Here is a 22,610-nt window from a genome sequence, read left to right as displayed (position 1 = left end):
GACAGCCACACTGCTGACCCTGTGACAGATCAGAGCTGACTGGAGCTGCTTCAGGGCTGTGTGGAGCTCAAGAGCCACACGTTGAGCCCTCTGGCACAGATTGCTCAAGTTTGTTATGTCTTATGGTTGTTGGATATGGTGTGTTATCCCACTGCCTTAGTGGGGATTACAGCATTTCCCTGTGATAGTCCCTGTGAAAGAACACAGATGACAGGGAAATAAAGATACTTCATGGTTTTCTGAAACCTTCCTGTGTTCCTTTGATTTTACAGCAAAACTTGTTTTCTGAAGTTGGACTTCAATTCTTACTAGGCATTGAGCTTTTAATGATGAATGCTAATTAACATGACTTTTTGTGCAATTTGCTCCAAACACATTTTTTAAATTAGTATTTATTTTTTGTGCCTCTGCTATTGACCTTTACTGCTTTTATTTTATAGCATCTTACACCTGTCTTCTTTCTCTATAAGAGGAAAACCAGTGTGGAAGCCTGAGTCTTGTATTCCTTGTTCCTCCATATAGATCTTTGATTACATCATAGATTTTAGCATGTACAGAAGACACAGGCACTGTGTACTTTTCTGACTGTGAATGTCTTTTTGCCTACTGCAATCACAATTGCCTCGTGTGCACTTTTTTAGTTGATGCTGATACTTACTGACCTTAATCCCTCTTCTGAAGAGAAATGCTGTCGAACCTTGTAATACTGTCAAAAAGCATGAAATTCAGAGAATCATATTAGTGACAGAAAAGTCCTGTTAGGTCATCCAGTCCATCTCTTGCCAACACAAGATTCTCCACAGGGATATTCTCTAATGCTGTGCCTACTTGAGAATGGTTTGTAGTTCTTCAGCTGAAAACCCTGAGACTGATCCATTGTACATATAATTATCCCATTGCAACATTTCTCCTCTGTATTTGCTTAAACTTTGACCTGCAGACCAGGCAGGTAAGAACTGACTGTTGATTCAGAGCATCTCTGTGTGAGTGTGGCTGTGGTATCATATCCAAAAGGCATGAATGAATCCTGGCAAAGTGACAAAATATTACCAATGTCTAAAGGGACACATGACTGAGCAGACCAGCATCCTATTTCTGTACTGTCAGGCAGCTCTTGCCAAGAAGCTGAGTATCAGTGGCTGTGTTTTAGTTTAATACTATGGCAGCTGTCTTCTCAAGTATCTCAGTATTATATTGGGTACAATTCTGAGCTCAGCAGAGTCATATATTTCTTTCAGGTTGCCTGATCTATAGAGTAGGATGTAAAGCTGTACATCTCATGCTTGGAAGTTATTTGTGATACTGGAGGATATTAAATAAACAATTATGGACTGATATTTCTGAAAAACTATCTAGCTCACAGTAGTCTCGACTGACCTCTCTATACACATCTCAGAGTCGGTTTATTTAAAATAAATAAAATACATCCTTTTAGAAGTTGAGAGATGCCCAGGAGGAATACTGGTTCACTGGTCCTAGGGCATAAGGCTTCTCATCTGCCACCAGCCTTGATGAACTTTGGAGGGGCTGAGCTTTGGAGCTTTTAATTTTTAGTGCTTATTTGTAATGGTCTTACTTGAAGTAAAAAGTGATTCTCAAGGAATAGCCTTGATAGAGGGTTTGGAGTTTGGAATGTTCTCTGGGGCAGTGAGGAGCAGCCTGTGGGACCTCTCTGGCAGATTTCTGAGCTGTACCCCACTTGTTATGTGTTTGGTGAGTAACCTGTGTGCTGGAACTGTGCACCAGCCAGTACAGTCAGTGCCTTGAATTACATGTGTATAATTAATCCTTAAAAGAACTGTGTCTTCCACTGTAGGAAAAAGCTCTAAAGGGACAGCTAAAGTATAATTTTCTTTTAGTGGTTTTATTTGACTACTTAGTAATATGTAGGCAAAGTAATGCTTTAAAATCTTAAGATTAATGATAGAAGATATAATGTGCCTCCTTTTATTGTGTTTGGTCTCAAGATGTACATTTTCCTGTTAAAAAAATTGCAATATCTTAATATTTTTTATTATGTAGTCTAAAAGTGAAAATAAAAATCGCATTAATTTAAAAGCTAGTTTAATTCTGCAAAAGGAAAAAATAGCCTTACAAAATATTTTTTTCTCTCCAAACATCACCTGAGAAGACCATGTGTACCTCACGTGGCATCATCACAGTAATCTTTTGATGAGAACTTCCTCTTATTAGGCCCTTCAGCACTGAATTGTTTGAGTTGCTGGACACTGATCAGCTCAGCTCATAAACAGATTGTAAAAAAGTGATTCATACTGAAGGTAAATTTTGGACTCATGGTAAGGAAATGCTGGATCAGGGACAACTATTGAAAATATCTCTTTTTGTAGATTGATGGTAAAATATATGTGTGCAGTCCTCTTGTGACTTGTGCTAGTGAAGTATCAGTTCTGTGCTTGTATCATTATGACAGGTTCTGCTTACAAAATCCTTAACAGAATTGGTCTTTTGAAATTGAAATATAAAATTCTTTGTGAGCAAAAGTATCCTGACATACAGAGTCAAAATAGGGATTGAGGCAAAGACAGAGCCTTTCAAATGTAGGCTGATATATCATAGCAAGTATGGAAATCAATGTCGATGCAGAAATCTGGGTTTTCATGAAATACTAGCTTTATCTGTATCAGTTTCATCAGCAGAAGAAAACAAAAGAGTAAATGAAAAACTGTGCTTCAGTTTGAGCAGTTGCCATTGTTAGAGAAAATTTACTATTTTTCTTCCATCTAGGATTTGAATTTACTGCCCATGTGAAAAATGGTGAAAATGGAATAGGGTTTTGAAAACACAAATCCTTAGTTTATTATCTACTCTCAAAACTTTGAGGGCAAAGCAGTTATTTGAAACTCAAATGTCATGTAATTTATGAAGTTAATGGAAGGTAAAACTTTCAACATTCCTGAAATTTTAATCCTTCGGTAGTGCATGTGATTTCATGTGATCTCTCACCCTCTGAGAAACTGCTTCATTATCTTGCATAACAGTTTGGCAGATCTCCATCTTTGCTCTGCTGAATAAAGGAATAGTGTTTCTACAGAAACAAGTTTGAGAATTTACAAGATGGAGAAGGAGCTCCAGGTTTAAAATTCAGTTGCTAAATAACCACTTGTTAGAAGCCAAGTTTTTTTACTGTAGTAATTTTGCTAATGTTATATATTATATACAATGTATTATTAGAGTAGGTTTTTTAAGCTGGATTTTACAAAATTTTTTTGCAAAATATTTAGAAGCTGTTTGCATTTCTAAAATGACGAGCTATTTTGCCCTGTCTTTAGAATAAACTAATTTAATAATTATTTCATTGTATTTTGTAGCCTTCAATTGGTAACATCATTATGGTCTGTTTTCTAACTCGTGCCAATATAAGCAGGATTAGAAGCAGACACCTGATACAACAATTTTATTCTGTTGTAGAGTTGGCAGTTTCCTTTTTTACCCAACAAAGGTACTATTCATATTTTCATTACCTAACTCAGTTTCTGCTCAGGTTCTCTGCCTGCAGGGCACAGGGGAGGTGGCACTGGGCTGTTGTCAGGCTGAGGGGTCTGACCACAAGTGTTGTGTGCAAAGCCTGAAGCATCCCCTGGCACTGGAGATTTACAAACACCCTGTGAAAAATCCCAGGGGGTCACAACAGACACAATTTCCATTCAGTTGCTAATTCAGATAGTACTCTATGCATTGCATACTGTATGGGTTTTTTTCTTCTACAGGGACAGATTTAGCCAAATACAGTCCAGAAGTGCAATTAATGTCCCTTTATTGATAACTGCAATTCTTAAATGCCAAATTTTAAAACAAGTATGTTCAACTTGTGCTGCAAATCAAAAGCTGTGCTGTGACTTCTGTTGCTCTTGGGTTCCAGGTGTAACACTGGTAAAAAGAAGCTGCTCATTCTTCAGGTCTGAAAAAACCCCAAGGCATTTGGCTAAAGATTGGCTGTGGATGGGTGCAAGCATCCATTCCTGTGTGTGCATGTGTGTGCACATGTATGGAAACTAGAAGTCACATGGGTTGGCTTAAAATGCCAATTATAAACTATTTATTTTACTAGTAAACAAATCAATAGCAATCAGTATAAGGACTCATTAGATTGATAATTTACATTCACATAATGCAATTGATTTAGTTTTTCTGAATGCAATTAAAATTGTTTCAGCTGCACTTATATAGTTTTAATTTGATTTAATGAATTAATGGATGAACCTAATTCCTCAGAGTGTTATATAAATTGATTTAGTCATATCTACACTAAATTGGGTATGAAAATAGTTTAATTAATTTAGAACACTACAGCAAAGTTATTCCCATTTACACAGAAATACCAGCTACGGTTGTATTTTGTCTTTGAAGTGGTGTGGTGTCAGTCAGAGACATTCCTACCTTAATTTGCTGTGTTCTGCTGTGTTCTGCTGGAATTCTGGCCAAGGTGTGAGTGCTGCAGTGGTGACATTAACCATCCACTAAGGAGTCAATCCAGTTATCTGAAATATCTGTATTCACTATTGATCCAGTAAGTTTAGCCACCTGCACAGGTTTTTGCTATCTGGGAAGTAATCAACACATGAAACATTCGTTCACTTATTGCTGCATTAGCTGCTGAATTGGAAATTTCATCTCTCTTTTGGGAATGGAAAGTTAAATCTTGAGAGAAATTAGGGGCTTTATACACCTAATTTAACTTGGTTTCTTTGTTCTGCTCTCAGTGAGTGAGTAGTTCCTGAAATGGAGTAGGAATAAAAGTGAACCACAGCAGCAGAAGGCAGGAGGTTTGTCCCTCTCTCCTGGGAAATGGGGGAACAGCCTCCTTAGTGTGTCCACGGGTATTTCCTGGCTCCAGCACAGAGATGAGCTTGCTGACAGTCCTGATGGACTGGAGGTGTCCTTAGGGATACCAAGGAAGTTTCTGTTAAGTAACAATATCTAAACCTGGCAACACCAAGTGAAGTACTGGTACTAGGTCTAGTCTTTTAAACCAAAATAACTTGCCATTGGCTAAAAATAAAGTTTCTAGATATGACAGAATGAGCCCTGGTAGAAAAACATGCCATTGGGACCCACAAAGGCTGTAAACATTTTGTGATATATGCCAACTCCATTTAGATTTTCGTTTTTAAAAAAAGAGGGGACAAGTAGATGCAGCAGACTGATGTAATATTTGGTTTACACTTCATGTAAAATCAGAGGTTTCATGCTGGTTGTGTTTGAGGGCATATACTGCCCCCTTTAAACAAATAATTCTGACTACAGTCACATTTAAAAGATACCCCAGATTTGCACTCTCGGAAGATATACATGACTCTTAAACTAAAATTTAGCTTATTGCCTATGTTACATACTAATACAACTAAAGAACCACCAAATGGGAATTTTAAAAGTTTCCAGAATTTTGTCTATTTTATTTTGTGTTTGAATCCAAGTATGTTTTTCCACTACAGTATTTTTCCCAAGTAAATTCATTAGGTAACAAGGTGCAGATAGCTGTGAAATCCATCCTCTCTAGATGAGTTTGGGGTGAGGTATAAAGTGTGTAAAACGAGTCAAGCAAGTAAAGACATTCTGTTTATTTTCAACACTGAAATATACCCCATGGAAAATATTGTTTTTAGGTTCCTGGGAGCAGTTAGACTAGTGCTTAGTGAGCTTTTCTACTTTTGTTTCTACTTTTTGATCTACTTTGAATCGTCCCACTTATTTATCGCTAATGCTCATGGAGTGAAAAATTAAAATTCTTGCCAAAAGGCAAGATGCCACCTTAAAAGTAGCTTCTGTTGGATCTGTCAGTTGATAACTCAGTAATGCATGATTTTTTCTAGGTCATTTGAGCATATGAAGCAAAGATCTTGCTGATGATGTGACCGGTATCTTTTGTCCTATGTTATTTTATCAACTAGAATTTCATTGAGGTTGAGTGAAGTAGTTAGGAAGCATAAAGCTAGAGATGTGTAGAGGAAAAAGATGTTTCCAAAAGCAAGAAGATAATCAAGGGCTAAGAAAAGCTTTTTTGAAATGAGATGATACGGAGAAACAGACCCTAAAATTGGAAAGTTAATAAAAGAATGCTCACAGCAATAACACTGAAATATTGAGAAGTGATTAAACTGAAGAACGGAAAGACACACTTTTCAAAAAGCAGCCCTGACCATAACTGCATAACTAACTTAAAAGAAAATACAGAAGAAAAAAATTACCTTTCTCTATTGTACATTTGACTTTAGGTGATCAATGCAGTGTCTCTTGAAAAAATGCTAGAAGTACTTGCTTGCAGTAAGTCTTTATCCATTTCAAAGATGAAAAAGAACTGATAGAAATCTCATTTAAAAACCATTTCATTGAAGGCTGTCTTTAAGTAGAACCATTATGCAAAGGGTGGAATACCACAGATTCCTGGCATTCTCATTGTGCCAGTGCTGTGTTGGTCACTGCAGCTTTGTTAGGGACCTGAGGAGCTGGGCAGGCCTGTGTTCCACGCTGTGCTTTACTTACAAGGCTCTCCATGGAATGATAATTGCATAACAAAAAATTTCTTCACCAGGAATGGCTCTTGGGACAATGAAATTGTTGTTACCAGCCTGCCAAAAAGAATCCTGGTAAGGAAAAGTAAAATCAAGCGAAAGTAGAAAGGTGATGTTTTTGCTTTCCTTTTATTATTCCCTCAGGGAAGGGTGGAGTCACAGGCAATAATGGTACATTTCCTTTAACATTTAGCAACAAGTTGATTCCATGAGCAGGATAAATATCCTGTGTTCTGTTAATGTCTTGCAGTTTGTATTTCACAGAGATTTCAGAACTGGAAACGCTTTGTTGGATTTTAAGTCACAGCATCTCTTTGTACATAGAAAAATAGCAGGAAATTCAATTACAAAGATTATTTTATGTTTTTTATTTTGATTGAGTTTTTTACTGCCATTTAAAGTTTTAAAGCAAATTATAGAAGTGATGTTCTGGCTTAATTTAATCAAAGTTATAGACACTATTGTAAAATAAGGCTTATCTTTGAAATATAAAGAACCTTTCCACTACTTTGTACAGCTGATACCTAGGACCAGTTTCCAGGATTGGCAGTTGTGTCTTTTAGTTTTTATTTTAACTGTAGATAGTTTAGTACTACCATGGCTACTGGCCTATGCCCAGTTCCCCCTGGTGTCAGTGAGATTGTGTGGTGGATCCAGATATTTGAACCTTCAGTGTAAAAATCCATTCCCAGGATACAAAAATGCCAAGGGACAAATTGAATTTCCATAACTGTTGGTAGAATTCGAGGAGTACTACAAGAGAGTTTGTTCAGTATCTGTAAGAATGATGTGGTGATGGTCACAATTCCAAAGGCAAGTGGGAAAAAATGTGTTGTGCTAATAATGGTTTCTAAGTTAAAAGAGGTCAAGCAAAATGATTAACTGATGTCTCTCTATTTTTATTCTTCTTCTCATTATTTTCATCACTTGAGTTGAAGCACTTTATTCAGATAGCAGACACCTCCTCACTATTTTATATTCACACAGACAACCAGATGTTTTTAGGTGGTAATGTGGTAATGTTTGCTATTACCACAATGATGGTCTAGTATGAAACATTATTATTTCCAATCTTACACAGAAATCAAAATGTATATTTCTGTTATATAAAAAATGGCAGTTTATTTATGTTAGGGAAACCTCTTAAATAGTTTCTAAAATTATTTGTCTTTCTTTTAGTATGCTTACTTTTAAATATAAAATCTATGAGACAGGACTTCTGCACTTCTTATTTGGTTTTTGGGAACCACTTTTTATATGGTTATTTCAGAGGAGACTTCTAAGTACCATGTCAGAACAGTCCTACCTTGTACTGCACTGGTCTGAAATAAAAATTAGCTGATTTCTGCAGCATGCTTTAAAGCACTGTCCCTATGATTTCTCTTTCAATTAATTGCCCCTCTTGTGGAATTATTCTATAGTTTTAGTTGAGGAAGAGGAAGAAATAAGACTACTCCGTTCCTCCAGTGGTTCAGTGGTAAAATTTGCAGCCTTTGCCAGTTGTTTGCCACTAGAAGAAAAAATTATGATGTAGATTGCAGAAAACTTTCTGGAAGTGGCTTAATTACCTAGCCGTCATTTTTATCTTGAAAAAAGATACCTACAGAGGAGGTATAGAATCCTGTAGTCTTCTCCTTCAGCCCTCCTGTCAGTAGCTCGAGAAAAGCTGCACCAAAACCTGTGTTGGATAGAGAAATCAAGAAGGCAAGCTCTCTTTCTTTGTATGAATCCAATTTCTTGTGTGCATAGCAAAGTCCTTCCTCAGAGGCTGAGAATGAGCTGTGTGTTAAGGAAAAGCTGCTGAACCTGGGTGGTGCAGTGCCATGGAACAGCTTCCAGCCCCGTGGTGTTCGTGGAGGCAGGGCTGGCATTGGGAGAGCCTCTGCTTGTGCTCAGAGCTGTGGCTGTGTGTCTGTGGAGTGAGGCAGTGCTGCCCTGGAGAGCTTGCTGAGTTAAATGTAAAAGATAAACAAAGCAAAGGAAGGAAACATGCGAGTAGCTGTTCACCAGGACAGCGAGAGAGCCATCCAGGATGCAGCTGGATCTCTGGGCCAGGCATCTGCACACTAAAGGAGAGTGCTTTAGGGAAAAAAAAAAACCAAATTACCCCAAAAAACCAAAGTAGGAGCAGTGAACTTGTGTGGTTTTTGGTTTGTTTTATTTTTCAATACTCTGTCTTTGCAAATGCACCCCCTAGATTTAATTCCTGATGATTTATGTCTGTTCTATGGAATATTTATTAATATATAAATAAAAAGCATTGTCCAAAGTGGACTATGTTTGGATTGAGATTTTCTGAAACGTTAGAAAAGTCCTCCAGATGGCAGAATAACTGCTTCAGTGTACATGCAGTAGATGGGGATATGGTTTTATCCCTCACTACAAAACACTCTGGTTTTTGGATTGAGTAAAAGACTTTGAAAGCAATTTTGATCAGAGCCTGTGAGAAATTGCACAGTTTAAGTAATATTTGTTTGTTTTGGTCAGAGAGCTGACTGAGTACCCTTGTTCTATTCTTAAATAGCAAAAGTTAGAATCAAACTTATTTATGTGTGGAGTGGCATAGAAGATTTCATTAACAGCACCAAGAAGGTGCTTGTACAGGGAGCATGTCAGATGTTTCCAGGGCATGTTGCACATTCCATTTACTACTCCCAGAACAGCAATAGTGGTAGGAACTCTTCAAAATTAAACACGACATGAAGCAAGTTCTATTTTGGCACTTAACTTTTACTTAGTGCACTGTAATTGCAAAGCAAAATTAAATCTCCCCTCCCTTTAGAAATCTCTCTTGCTTAATATCTCTCAATGAAGTTGTGTGAAAACATAAATTTGGTATCTAATTTGACATGTATCCCATCATGTGCTTTGACTATTCTTGTGTCTATCATCTCTCAGCTTCCTCAAGAGTCTTCTCTGGATAATGCACAATCTCTTTATATTTCAGGATTTTCTCATTCATTAGCCAGTAATATGGACTTAAATTTCTAAAGAGGTGGTCATACCATGAAATTATTAAATACATTTCACATCTCTTCTAATGCAATTTTGCTGCTGGGAGCAGCAGAAAAAAAGAAGAGAATTCTGTAACTCTCCAAGTGCTCACACATCAGCAGCATTTATGCTGCAGGTAAGTGACACAGAATGAGAGTGTCCATGCCATTTTAGCACCTTCACTTTGGCTCCTTCCTTTGTGGAGAGGCAGCAGGTAAGATACATGGATACATCCCTCCACTCTTAGTTCTGAGCCCTGCATGATGGGAAATGATTTCTAAAGCAGCACACTGATAAATAAAACATGAACTACTCCTGAAAGATGCTTGTCCAGAGCTCTCCCTTGTTTAAGTGAGACATTGTGACACATCTGGATGCACAGCATGTTTGCTGAAGGCAAGCAGAGCCTGCAGTGACAAGGGACAGCTGGGGCCTGCTGGCTCAGCACGCTGGGGGCTGGCACCGAGCTGCTGACGCTGCGCCGTGACCGCAGCTCCCAGGTGATCTCTGCTCTGCTGTGACTTTAGAAATCAGCACAAAGTTGGCTGGGAAGTCATTCGTGCTAACTCAGGGGATGAGAAAGCAAAAGAGAAACTGCAGCTGCCTCTGGAGAAGGGGCTCGTTGGTAAAGCTGCTCCTGTAAAGAAGTTTGGGCCAGTTGGTTCCGTTCCTCAAATGAAGCAAGAGTGATTTGGGTTCAGCTTTGTACTCTCTGTCAGTTGCTATGCCCAGGTGTCTGGGCATTTTCAGAAATCTGAAAATATACACAATTGTATCTGCATTCACATAGCTTTTATAAATCCATTGGGCTTTTTCATATTTGCTCTTATTCTTTCTATCAGTTTTTATCTTTTTTTCTGATTCCAGGGAGAGCAACAAAAGGAGGGAGAGGAACACATGAACTTCCAGGTGATTTTTAGCCATTGTTTATCATCTCAGTAGGTATTTTTCATTGGTAAAAAGAAAAATTTGGAACACTTGAGCAACTCAAGCCTTTTCTTATTTTTTTTTTTTCTTCATCATGAATTTTATGGTTTGGCAAGTAAAACTTCAAATAAATATTTTTAGGTTAATGGCACATTACATTTAGTTAGAGCACTAAAGCAATTCTGGAGGTTTTTTATTTGGGCAGAATTCTAACTATAGAATTAGGTCCTGGAACCTGCACACTTGTAAATAGTTTGCAAACCAACAGTAAATAGGGTTGAAAAGCATTAATTCCTGCATTAATTTCAAAAGGCTATGAATAGATGCTCAAAATATCAACAGAAATGTTAAAATGAGAAATCACATTTGATACAAACTCTTTGCTCTTACATATCTTAGCTTTAGCCACCAGCACAGATGAGGGACTCAGAGAGGGCTGCAGGATTTTGGCAGAGAATAAGAGGCAGTTTAGAACAGGAGGAGAATGAATTAAACTGCTAGATAAGTTGGATGTATTCAAGTTGGCAGTTTCTGATGGAACTCATCCTAGACTACAGAAGTAGCTGAAGCAATTTCTGAAGCATTAGCAATTATCTTTGAAAGCCACAGAGGATGGGGGGGGAGAGATCCTGGTGGTCTGGAGATGCACATGATGCTGGATCTCTCTTTAGACAGGAGAAGAAGAGCTGAGGAGTCCTAGACAAAAGAGTTTCACTAGTGTCAGCAGGATACAAGACCAAACTATTGAACAACCATCTTGAGAAGAGTAAGGAGGTAAAAAACATTGTGTTCCTTTGTGATGTACAAGTATCAGGGCAAGTTCCTTCCGTTTTCAGTAGTTAAGCAGATAAGAGAAAGTCCAAGTGCTGTCATATATCTGACTTTGTGAGGCTTTGAACCAAACTGTGTAGCATTCTGATGAGCAATCCAATGAGGTAAAAATAGAATTCCACTGTAAAACTGTTCAAAACAACATGCTCAGCATTCAGGTACCAGTGGTTTGCTGCCAGAAAGGGGAGCTGGTTCAGATGGGGCTCAGCAAGTCCTTCCATCCCTATGGGGACAGTTTTCATGCACACTTAAGGGGGCAGTGAGTATGCTTTTAACATGTCTGGATGATAGCAACCTGAAGCTGCTCCTAAATCCTTTCTTTGAGAGACAGAATTTAGAATTCATGCAAGAAATAACCTGAGAGCAATAACATACGATTCAGTAAGTGCGAAAGCAGACAAAGAATAAATCGGATGCAAAACATTAAATGAAGAATAACTGCTTGGCAACAATAATGCAAAGCATGAATGGGGAATTGTGAAGGGCTGCAAGCTGAATGTGTCAACACTGTGATGCTGGTTCAAAAAAAGCAATCATTGTTCTGCAATATATTCATAGGCTTGCCAATATCAGATATATTAATGTGACCTCCTCTGAGGCCAGGAGTAAGGCACTTGCTTTTTTACTCTGCTCTTAGGAGGAAGACACTGAAAACTTACTGTACAGCAAGTCTGGAATGTTTACAAAAAACAGACAGATGGGGTTTGCTAAACCTGGAAAAGGGAGGAAAGGGAACATCAGCTTTCTAATAGGTGAAAAGCTGCTGAAACATAAAGAGCACCCATTGTTCCAGAGAACCTCTGGCTGTAGGGTCAGAAATATAATGTGCTTTGTTTGCAGCAAAAGTGACTGACACAGGTCAGTGCAAAATCCATCATTTTGTCTTCAATCCCCCGTCACATTTAAGCAAAGTCATTAACTGCAGTTTGTGTGGAGGTACACGTGCATGTACTGTGCTTTGGAGATTTTTGTAAACAAGTCTGAAGAACACCTATGGGAGGTTTAGTTGTATTTATCTGGACTGGGAGAGAAGGGACTAAATCATACAGAACACTTTAATGAAATAAAGGTTGGATTTTGCTCTACAGCCTTACCTGATCCATACCAGGTCAGGTACAGTCTTGCCAGGCCCTTTGTTATCATCTGGTGAGGGATGTGAGTCCCCAGCAAATATGGTGGTGAGCAGGGCAGCACCTGCAGAGCAATTCCTGTGACTCACAGCTTGCTCCTGGTGGCTTCTTGGGAAAAAAGAATGGACCTTGGCTTGGCTGAATTGTCCTTCAGGCTGTCAGTCAAGCTCCAATGGCCTAGATGGTCTCTTACAGCCTCTAATTCTATGATTCTCTGGTTATTTAAATGTCATTTTCTGTGGTCATACTTAGAGGCTAAAACAGCAAGTTCTATTTAGACATGGTTCATTGACTAAAAAATCCGTTCTGGTCTGTTTACTGTGGATGATAAACATGTAGCTAGTCACTACTTGATAGGGAAAAATAATATTTTTTCAGCATCCAGGTTAAAATAATTCTTTGTTTCTGTGTATTTCCCTAAACAAAAAGCTTGGGGAAGTTTAGAATACTAACAAAATGATGTTAAAATATTGCTACAGTTGATGAGATAAAAGTATGTGAAATATGAACCTGTATGGTAAGATAATTAAACCTCTTGCATGTACCTTTTCCATATTACTGAAAAACCCCACATGTTGCATCTTAAGGCAAACTGTGACTGTAGCAAATAATTGTTAATGTTTGACTTACATTAATGTCTAAAATTAGTGTCTTGCTAAAAATACTTCCCAGGCTGTTCCATGCACAGAGGTGTCACTCAGGAGCTGGGCTCCACAGTCCGTGTGACTGCGCGGTTTATTTGGCACTGCAGGACCAATTACTCAGCTGCTGTGTCCTGGTGAGGGTCTCGCTGCACCAAAGCACTTCAGTGACTTTGGGTGCTTGAGAATCTTTACTGAGACCTGCTGTAGGCACCTTGAGCTCTGCAGTAAGCTCTTAGTAACAGCTAAACACATTTTGCTTCCTCAGGAGCAGTCTGGCTGGGTTAGCTGCCTTCCTGCATGCTCAGAGTCCAGGCAGATGTACAGGTAAGATGTGTAGGGCAAGCTTGTGTTTGATTGCTGTTTTTTCAGGTATACTGGGCTGAAATTTGTGAGTTGAACTCCCTCATGTGAATGATGTAACATGAATTCTCTGTCTTGTTACATTACAAAAATATTCCCTGTAGCAGCTTGGAGGCTGTTAAAGCACAGAGTAGAAATCTTCCCTTAAAAGTGACATTAAATCATTTTCTATCACTTACTGTTTTAATTTAACAGTAAACAAGATTCTAGAATGATTGCCTGCAGACTTCCAGCCTAGAATATTTTGAAGAGAGGGAGAACATGATTAGAGGTCACAGTCTGAGAAGCTGGGTGATGCTCTCAGAGAATGACTGCATTAGAGTACATGGGAAAAGTGCATCTCTCTGGGACAGTGTGCTTCCCAGATAGGGACTGCATTAAGTAAAAGGGCTTTTAGTTTAGTGTAGGCAGAGCAATTAAGAGTCCCCTAGGGGGAGGTATATAATTATTATGGAAAATAAGAAGCATCATCAAGGAATTTCTTACACCTCAGCTGATTTTCTGAGTGTTGAGAGAATTTTCCAGTTTTTGATGGGTATTCTTGAATCCTGGGTATTTCTGGTTCCTATCCAGAGTCTTCTAAGAGGCCAAAAATCATACAGAAATGGAGAAGGTGTCTTACAAGATAGTATTAAAAGCATGGATAATAGCAAAGGAGCTACATTGCTGGTAGAATATAAAAATAGAAACAGCTTTATGCATGTTGGGGTGCATGCAACCTTCTTGCCTTTCACTGACAGCAAGATTTGATTCAAAGCTGACTTCCAGCAACAGGAGAAATTTCTTGTTAGTGAATTGTTAAAGTGTTCTGCTATTGATGAAAAAAGATTGAGATAAGGATAAACACTTCCTGGAAAAGGTGGAATATAAAAATATAGATGTTCACAGGACTTCCTCTCTCCAGTGACGGAGCTGAAGTGCTGCTGTAGAAGATGATTGCCTGATGTGTAGCTGTTCCTGGACTATCGCATATTTCTCAGTGTAAATAGTAAGGGTGAAATGGTGCCCAAGGCTGCAGAGTGTTGGAAGCTGCAGCACACAATCCCCAGGCTGCTTCCCATGCTCGGGAGGTCCCGAGGCCGTGCCGGGTGTCCAGCCTGCTGGCCAGGGCAGTTGCCTGGGGCCACTCCTGGTGCTGCCCCTGCTGTCACCTGCCTGTCCCTGCAGCGCGTTCACGCCCGCTCCGCTGGGGAGGAGCCAGGCAGGATCCGCCGTCTGTCTGTCCGTGTGTCTGTCCGTGTGTCTGTCCGTGTGTCTGTCAGTGCCCTGCCATGGCCCCGCTCCCTGTCCGTGTGTCTGTCCGTGTGTCCATGTCAGGGCCCCGCTCCCTGTCCGTGTGTCCGTGCCCTGCCATGGCCCCGCTCCCTGTCCGCGTGTCTGTCCATGTGTCTGTCCGTGTGTCCATGCTATGGCCCCGCTCCCTATCCGTGTGTCCATGCCCTGCCGTGGTCATGCTCTCTGTCCGTGTGTCAGTGCCCTGCCATGGCCCCGCTCCCTGTCCTTGAGTCTGTCCGTGTGTCTGTCCGTGTGTCCATGCCGTGGCCCCGCTCCCTGTCCGTGTGTCCATGCCATGGCCCGCTCCCTGTCCGTGTGTCCGTGTCCTGCCATGGCCCGCTCCCTGTCCGTGTATCCGTGCCGTGGCCCCGCTCCCTGTCCGTGTGTCCATGCCACGGCCCGCTCCCTGTCCGTGTGTCCATGCCATGGCCCGCTCGCTGTCCGTGTGTCCATGTCCTGCCATGGCCCGCTCCCTGTCCGTGTGTCCATGCCGTGGCCCCGCTCCCTGTCCGTGTGTCCATGCCACGGCCCGCTCGCTGTCCGTGTGTCCATGCCGTGGCCCCGCTCGCTGTCCGTGTGTCCATGCCCTGCCATGGCCCCGCTCCCTGTCCGTGTGTCCATGCCACGGCCCGCTCCCTGTCCGTGTGTCCATGCCGTGGCCCCGCTCGCTGTCCGTGTGTCCTGCCGTGCTGCGGCAGCCGGGCTGAGCGCTCTGTGCCGGCCGTGGCTCCCGGAGCGCTGCCGGCGGCGCTTCCCGTGCAGAGCGGGCCCCGCGCTGCCCTGCCCGGCGCTGCCCGCGCTGCCGGCCCGCGTGGGGCAGAGCCGCGTGGGGATCGCTGCACGCAGCCACCAGCGGTCTGCCGTGCTGTGGCTGCAAACGGAGCTGCTCAGCAGTGCTGGCCTGGACTCTCCTGCTGCTCATACTTGTGTAATACCGTGCCACTGCCAGTGAATGCAGCAGTACTTCTGAGCTGCAAACAAACACCAGCGTCCTAGACGAGGAGAAGTACTTATATTCATGATTTCCCACTGCATTTGCAGAGGCAGAAAGTGGTTGGCAGTAATAAGACACAAACTACAAAAGAGAGTGAAAATATATGTCATTAATAAAATCTGCACCACTGCTTCTGTTGAGTGCACTGAGAAATCTCAGAGAGAACTAATGTAAGTAGCAGGATATTCCTGTAGTAAGGATTTACTGAATAAATCTGCCTAATTCTATTTCATTTCACCTGGGCAGCTGTGTGTGATTACTCTGTCCCATGTGATGCTTTCCTTCATGCCTTTGTACTTGTGACACTGCAGCTCAGCCCATCTTTGCCTCTGTTAGCAGCAAACTCGGAATTCATCCTTTTACAAAAAATCAATTAAGCCAGCTCCTGTTCTCTGCAGTGGTTGTGTAACTTGAGATATTGCATTATCTGCTAGACAAGAATGGCTGTGAGGGTGTTCAATGTGCTTTGAAGTCCCAGGAACTCAAAGGAAGGATCCAGTGGCCAACCTGGGAAAGAATATGACTGTCTAGAAATTGGGAAGGCTATATTCTATAGAAGACATTTGAAAGATGTCTGGAATGCTAAAGTAGAAAAAAAAAATCAAGTAGGCACCTTTCTAGTGACCACAAACAAGCCCACAGCTGTCAGAAGAACGCTGCATACTCCCCCATTGCTTCCCCATGGTGACAGATGTCCTACTTTTGCAATTCAACACTCTGGTCATGCTAACTTATGAATTATACAAGGAAAAAACACAAAAATCAGTTCACCCATCACTGAAAAGAAGCTACCTCTAGGCTGCAACATTGTCACTGTTTAATGGGGAGGGACAACTATATAAAGCACTTATGACTTCAGGAAAATATTAAGTATAAGATAGTGATTCATTTTTAAAAAATGATCTGCTAATACATTGACACCCGGACATGTATGGATTGCTTTTTCATGGCCATCCATTTCCAAGATACTTTTTCCTTTATCTGATTGAAAGCAGAACCTTACTGCCCTATCCAAAGATGACCTGAGGGAAACCAACTGGCCAACTGGATCATAACCATGAGCATTTCTAGTAACACCTGCACCTTCTCCCTGCTGACATTTTATACAAATACAAAGTGAAGCTAATCCTGAGTAGTTTAAAGGAAAGTTTTTTTCCAACAACTCTGATAGCAAAAATATATTTGCTTTGAGTCATGAAAATTTAAAATGTTTTGGGCATAGGGGATCAAACTTTGTGCATACTTAGTAGCACTTTTTTGCATTATTTATGTCTTCAACTGCAAACAATAGCAGCAGTATTTATACTTGGGAAATAAATTGTGCAGTTCAACATGGCCTGAGCTAGTTGTCTGTAAAATAAACTTTCCCCACTCTGAAAGATGTAAAAGTACCACAACAAAAGATGTTCTGAGAAAATATTTGGATGGAGAAAAGTACATAGGAGTGGCAGACCAATCCTGGAAAATAGTGCAGTGCTATTTTCTGGTGATACATAAAAAAAATTGGCAAACTTTCAGGTATTGGGGCTTGAACTTGGGTGGGAATGATATTTTAATGTAACTGCCTTTTCCAGTTACATAAGAAGTAGCAAAAGCTCAAAAGTTATGAACAAAGAGATGGATCTAACCCTCCCAGTCCACTGAACACAGTGAAAAGCATTAGACCTCCTTTTCTTATTTTCATTTGGGATAACAAATATCAGTTCATATGTTTGGAAGTAATTAATACATCCATTATTTTTCTGAATCATGTACAAACATTTTTATTAACTTAAGTATCCCGGTACTGACAAAATTTAGATGGGCTCCTCTCCTGTTCTCCTTTCCTGTCCCTCTCCTCTTTTTATGGCACAGTCCCACATTTACATCACCACATCCCACACAGTTCCACAGACACATGTGGCATTTTGGACAATAAAAATCCAATGGCTGTGGTGGCTTTGCCATGGGGGAGTATTTTTGGAAAAGCTCAGTTGCTGTGCTTGCTTTTCATTTTCTCTGTAAGTACTGTGAAGTTACTGATCTACCCTTTCCTGCGTATTCTCCTGAGGTTAAATGCCATACATGGTTTCCTGCAATCCTAGTAGTAATTTCTTTGCACAGGGCCTGGTGGGAGAAGAAGCAGTTTGCAGATGACATTTACAGAATGAGATGATGGCATATGTTTAGGGCTAAATGGAGTTGTCAGACACTAATTGATTCACATGTCAACCTCTTGCTCCTCATGTAAGGTGAATAGGGAACATTACAGCTTGCAACTTGGCTAGGGCAAGGGTTGTTTCCAGTGTTTGGATATTCTTGTTAATTGTCTCTCTGCATTCTATGAACTGCAATAGACTAAGAGACCAGAAAATACTTGTTTTTAGAGGTTTCAGTTTTGATAGGCATTTGAAGATCATAGAATTACATAGTGATTTGGGTTGGAAGGGACCTTGAAGATCAGTTCCAACCCCTCTGCTGTGAGCAGACCTTTCACTAGACCAGGTTGTTCATGTCCCAGCCAGCCTGGCCATGAACACCTCAGGGGTGGGGCATCCACAGCTTCTCTGGGCCTGCCACCCTCTCAGTAAGGAATTTCTTCTCAAGAGATAATGTAAACCTACTTTCTTCCAGTTTGAAGCCATTTCTCCTTGTCCTGTCACGCCATGCTCTTGTAAAAACTCTTTCTCCTGCTTTCTTGTCAGCTCCCTGCAGGTACTGGAAGGCTGCAATTAGGTCACCCTGAAGCTTTCTCTTTTCCAAGCTGAACAGTCCTGATTCTCCCTGCTTTTTTCTCCTGGTGGCCTCCTCGGGGCTCTCACTCCCCTGGCTGATGTTCTTGCTGTGCTGGGGGCCCAGAGCTGGATGCAGCACTGCAGCTGGGGTCTCACCAGAGCAGAGCTGGGGCAGAATCCCCTCCTTCCCCTGCTGCCCATGGTGCATGGGATGCAGCTCAGGACACGTTTGGCTGTCAGGGCTGCAAGGGCACATGGCTGGGTCATGTTCAGCCTCTCATTAACCAAGCCCTTCTCATCCAGGCTGCCCTTGGTCTGTCCAGCCCAGCCTGTGCAGATCCTGGGGGCTGCCTGGGCACAGGTGCAGCACCAGCTCTTGGTGGTGTTAAACCACGTGAGGTTCCTGTGGTCCCTCTTATTCTGCTTGTCCAGGCCCCTCTGGAGAGCCCCATCCCTCATGTTTGCCAACTGCACCTCTGCAGACTTGCTGAGGGTGCACTCAATCTCTTTATCTGTGTGATCAATGAGGATATTAAATAAAACTGGTCCAACTACAGACCCCTGAGGGACCCCATTTGTCACTGATCCCCGCTGGGACTCTGAGCCACTGACCACTAGGATGAATAGTGGTGGAAATCTTGGTTGTTGCTTCTGTCAAAGTAAACTTGTCTATGTAATGCAGTGGAATATAGAACTGTAAGTGCTGTCATTGCAAACTGTCTTTTGGAATTTCCCATGAAGGTTTGATTAGGACAGCCAGAGTTGAGATTCCTTTCTGAAATGATGCTGTGCTTGAATGAATTTGGAGGAGAAAAAAAAGCCCTGCCTTGAAATGTTCTAAAAGTATGAACAGGAAATGCATACTTTGCACTCTAATTCCTTCAATGAGCTTTATGTAAAAGTAACCTGCCATTGCTGTAAGGTTAATGGTGCAGGCAATTTTCACTGGAGCTGGGCTGACTTTGGCAAGTCCCTTTCATTCCCTTTCTCCCAGGCCATGTGGTGATTCCCAAAGCAGTGGACTCAGACTGTTGAGAAATGCAGAGCTGTGTGGATGCACATATGAATGTGAAAGCTGGAATGTTTACTTTCCAAGTAATTGAAATGCATGAGAGAATAAATATGCATTTTCTTAGTATGTAGTTGCATCTGCCATAGCAAGTTGATACTTTGTACCTAAATAACAAACATGTTTTAGGAAAATGAGAAGCATAACTATCCTAACATCTTGAGCCCCTGTCTTTGTTCAAAACCTTACTGATGCTCCCTCAAAGCTTCCTCCAGAGTGCTCCCAACTTCTTTGATTTTTCCTGCAGTGCCACACAGTAACTGAGAAGTGACCAAGAAGCTGTTCAAGCCACATTCAGAAAGGCTTTGACTCCAGCCCCTTGTATATAATTCAGCCAGCAAATGAAAAAAAAAAAACCCAACAGATTCCAGTTTATTACCAATTATATGTTTACAAAATGCTTTCTTAGTGCTTTGGCATGTATGGCATGAAGAAAGACAAGCCATTGCACTTTTTCCTTCCTGAGTGTTTCTTTATGCAGATTTCTCCTCCTATAGGATTACAAGCTGGCAGAATGATGCCTGGCAGGAATTGATAAAGGATTGCAACATGAATCCCTGCAGGGCACATTGGGGCAAGTTTGTTATAGGAACAGTCTTCATCTGTTTACATGAACAAAAGCTGGGTTTGACAGTTTCACTGATCAGCAGCTTTGGAGTGTGTGAACTCACTGTTGTTCTGTGAGGCTTTCTCTACAGTTTTCTCTACAGTAGCAGCAGTCTCTTTTCAAAGTGGCCTCTTTCAGAGTGGTGTCAGCCTGGGTTGGGCCAGGTAATGCTTGAGGTCCCCTTCTAACCTGGTATTCTGTAATTCTCACTGCTCTGCTGTGCTTTCCAATGCATCAGGGTATCACTGATCACAGTTAGCCTTTGTTTGCCTTCTACATTGATTCATAAATGAGAGCAAGTGAAGAACACTAATACTGGGGGGAAAGCATGTAGTGATTGTAGCTTAGTTTTTCCCCAAGATTTACTCCCACAATTACTGGCTAACAATCCATTTAAAATGAAGTAGTGCTGTGACTGAAAGCAGGTTACATCCATGTGAGAGTGATGCAGATACAATTCCATTGGGAGTTTGTGTTAGGGCTAAATTGCAGCCACACTGTTACCATTATCCTTGAGTAGGGGAAGTGATCTGTTTCAATCTTAATGGCATCTCAAACTCAGTCAGAGTGATGAATCTGAACATGCTATTTCATGTTGGAAGAATGCATTTTATTTTCCAGAGATTTTAGTCCAGGTTTCAGCAGAGACACAGTATAGCACTTCTCTTTAAAAGTGGTGTTGGTATTCACGGGAGTCACAAACAAGAGAAGAGTCATTCATTCACTTTTAGATGGTGCTTTCCTTCTGCTGAGCCTGCCAGAAAAGCTCTGTTCTGTAGCAGTGCTCCCTGCCTTCAAAAACGTCTGACAGATTCTTTAAACATCCAGGTACCTTTTCATTGCATATTTCCTGTTGGTGATTTTGTAGTTGTGCTGTACCACTGGGCTTAAATATAATAGCAGATTTAGGTGATTTTTCTTCCCTTTTCCTTTTTCCCTTTTCCTTTCTTGTTCCTTTTTATTTCTTGCTTCTTGGTATAGGGTGTGACCATACAGAAGATTATCCTCTCAGGGGAAAAACAAAATTCCATCACAACAAAAAACTGTAAGGCTGCTGTAGCTATCCCTAATTGTTATGCTAAAAATAATAATTTTCCTAACCATATGCTGGGAAAATTTGCATCAAATTAAATGAGAAAAATGCCACAGCATTTTCCATGGTAGTATGGTTAAACTTTAAGTCCAAATTAAAAAGGCCTTTAATCTATCATTCAGCTTCTTGTTATTTGCTTTTCCTGCTACACCCACTTCCGACACTTGGAATTATGATTAAACAAAGAAGTAGCAGAATCAGTTGCAGCCAGAGATTCTTGTGTGCCCCTTCTTTTGCCTTGACTTCCTCTAATTTGTTGCTGACGCTCTCTGGGAGAACAATTGTTATAAAAGTGGCTTCAGGTTACCACTTCTTCAAAAAATTACTGCTGCTTCTTAAACTATTGGTTGCAAGAGCAATATATGTGAAGTAAATCCAGTTTCTGTTTTGCATGCGCTGCAGTTTTGAACAGCTGGGTTGTGCTGAGAAGGAGAAGGCAGCACAGTGAGGCAATTGCCAGTTCAATTCATAATATTCAGTTCAAAAGCTTCATCTCCCAAAGATGGGTGACCAGTGGGTCAAAGTCAATGTTTACACTTTTGCTTTTTGTGTGTTTTTAAACTCATCCACAACACATAGAACATTTTTCATAAACAAGCTGTAAATCCAGCTCTACAAAAGTCTTTGTGGAAGAAGAGTTTTACTCTTTCCCTGGTACCTGTTGTAGAGCGAGTTTGACCAGGTAGTAGTGTCATTTCCAGGTGACTTCCACAGGGCTCTGAAGTACATGTTGGATGGCTTTTCCATCCATCTGCTCCAGTCCCAGTTCACTCCCGGGCTGCAGAACTGCAGAGACACCAAGGAGTTGTCAGAGCACTGTTCATTCAGCCAGTGTGGCCCTGCCTCTGGACTACAGGCACAATCCAACCCAAAGAGCTTTTCAGGCTCAGGAGCGATTTCTTACAAGGGACAGGAGGTTGAAAGTGTCAGGAGAGCTTCTCAAAATACCTTTGTAAATGCAGGAAATGCACTTTGTAAAATAGTAGACAGTGCAAGCAGCAAGCATTATTATAAAAGAGCAGTGCCTAGACAAAGTTTCCATTAACTAATACAAATAAATATCTTATGAAGGTTCACTTGATTGTGTGAAAAATAGCTTTGGTCTTTGTTGAAAAGCCATTTAAATATAGTGTCATAGCATTGTCACTGATTTAACCTCTGAGGACTAAATGGCCAGGAGGCTAAAAACAGGAGCCTAATTCCTGGTGGTTGTGGGACTGACATGCATTTGCTGCATTATCAGGTGGCAAGCACTTGGGTGTGGAATTAGCCTTTTTGTGTACAGAAACAGATGCATTTATGCTAGTTCAAGAAGCTGTTTTGAAAATGAGGTTGAAAAGCAAAGAGGAAATCATACCCCTTTATGAATGGTCTGCTTTGAGAGTTTCATATCTCTAAAGCCTTTCTTCTTTTCTGCTGAGCTAATTGGGATTTCATATAAC

At 41.1% G+C, this 22,610-nt stretch overlaps 1 protein-coding gene and 1 long non-coding RNA gene across 15 annotated transcripts in view; both read left to right on the top strand.

Moving 5' to 3' along the window:
* Nucleotides 1-22,610, top strand: part of TJP1 (tight junction protein 1) — a 189,492-nt gene that overhangs the window by 62,782 nt on the left and 104,100 nt on the right. The window contains exon 1 of one of the 14 annotated variants that reach the window (XM_064388979.1): nucleotides 13,339-13,380. The exons of the other annotated variants lie outside the window; for them this stretch is intronic. Coding sequence (XP_064245049.1) covers nucleotides 13,354-13,380 — 27 coding nt within the window. The 5' untranslated portion in view covers nucleotides 13,339-13,353. Of the gene's footprint in view, nucleotides 1-13,338; nucleotides 13,381-22,610 lie in introns of those variants that run through there. 14 annotated transcript variants of the gene reach the window in all.
* Nucleotides 4,481-9,528, top strand: LOC135280574 (uncharacterized). Its single transcript, XR_010347458.1, has 3 exons — nucleotides 4,481-4,528; nucleotides 6,551-6,605; nucleotides 9,478-9,528. It is a non-coding gene; the product is annotated as an uncharacterized LOC135280574 (long non-coding RNA).

This window comes from Passer domesticus, chromosome 14, assembly GCF_036417665.1.
Source record: "Passer domesticus isolate bPasDom1 chromosome 14, bPasDom1.hap1, whole genome shotgun sequence".
NCBI lineage: Eukaryota > Metazoa > Chordata > Aves > Passeriformes > Passeridae > Passer > Passer domesticus.
This window is presented reverse-complemented; position numbering and strand designations above follow the sequence as displayed.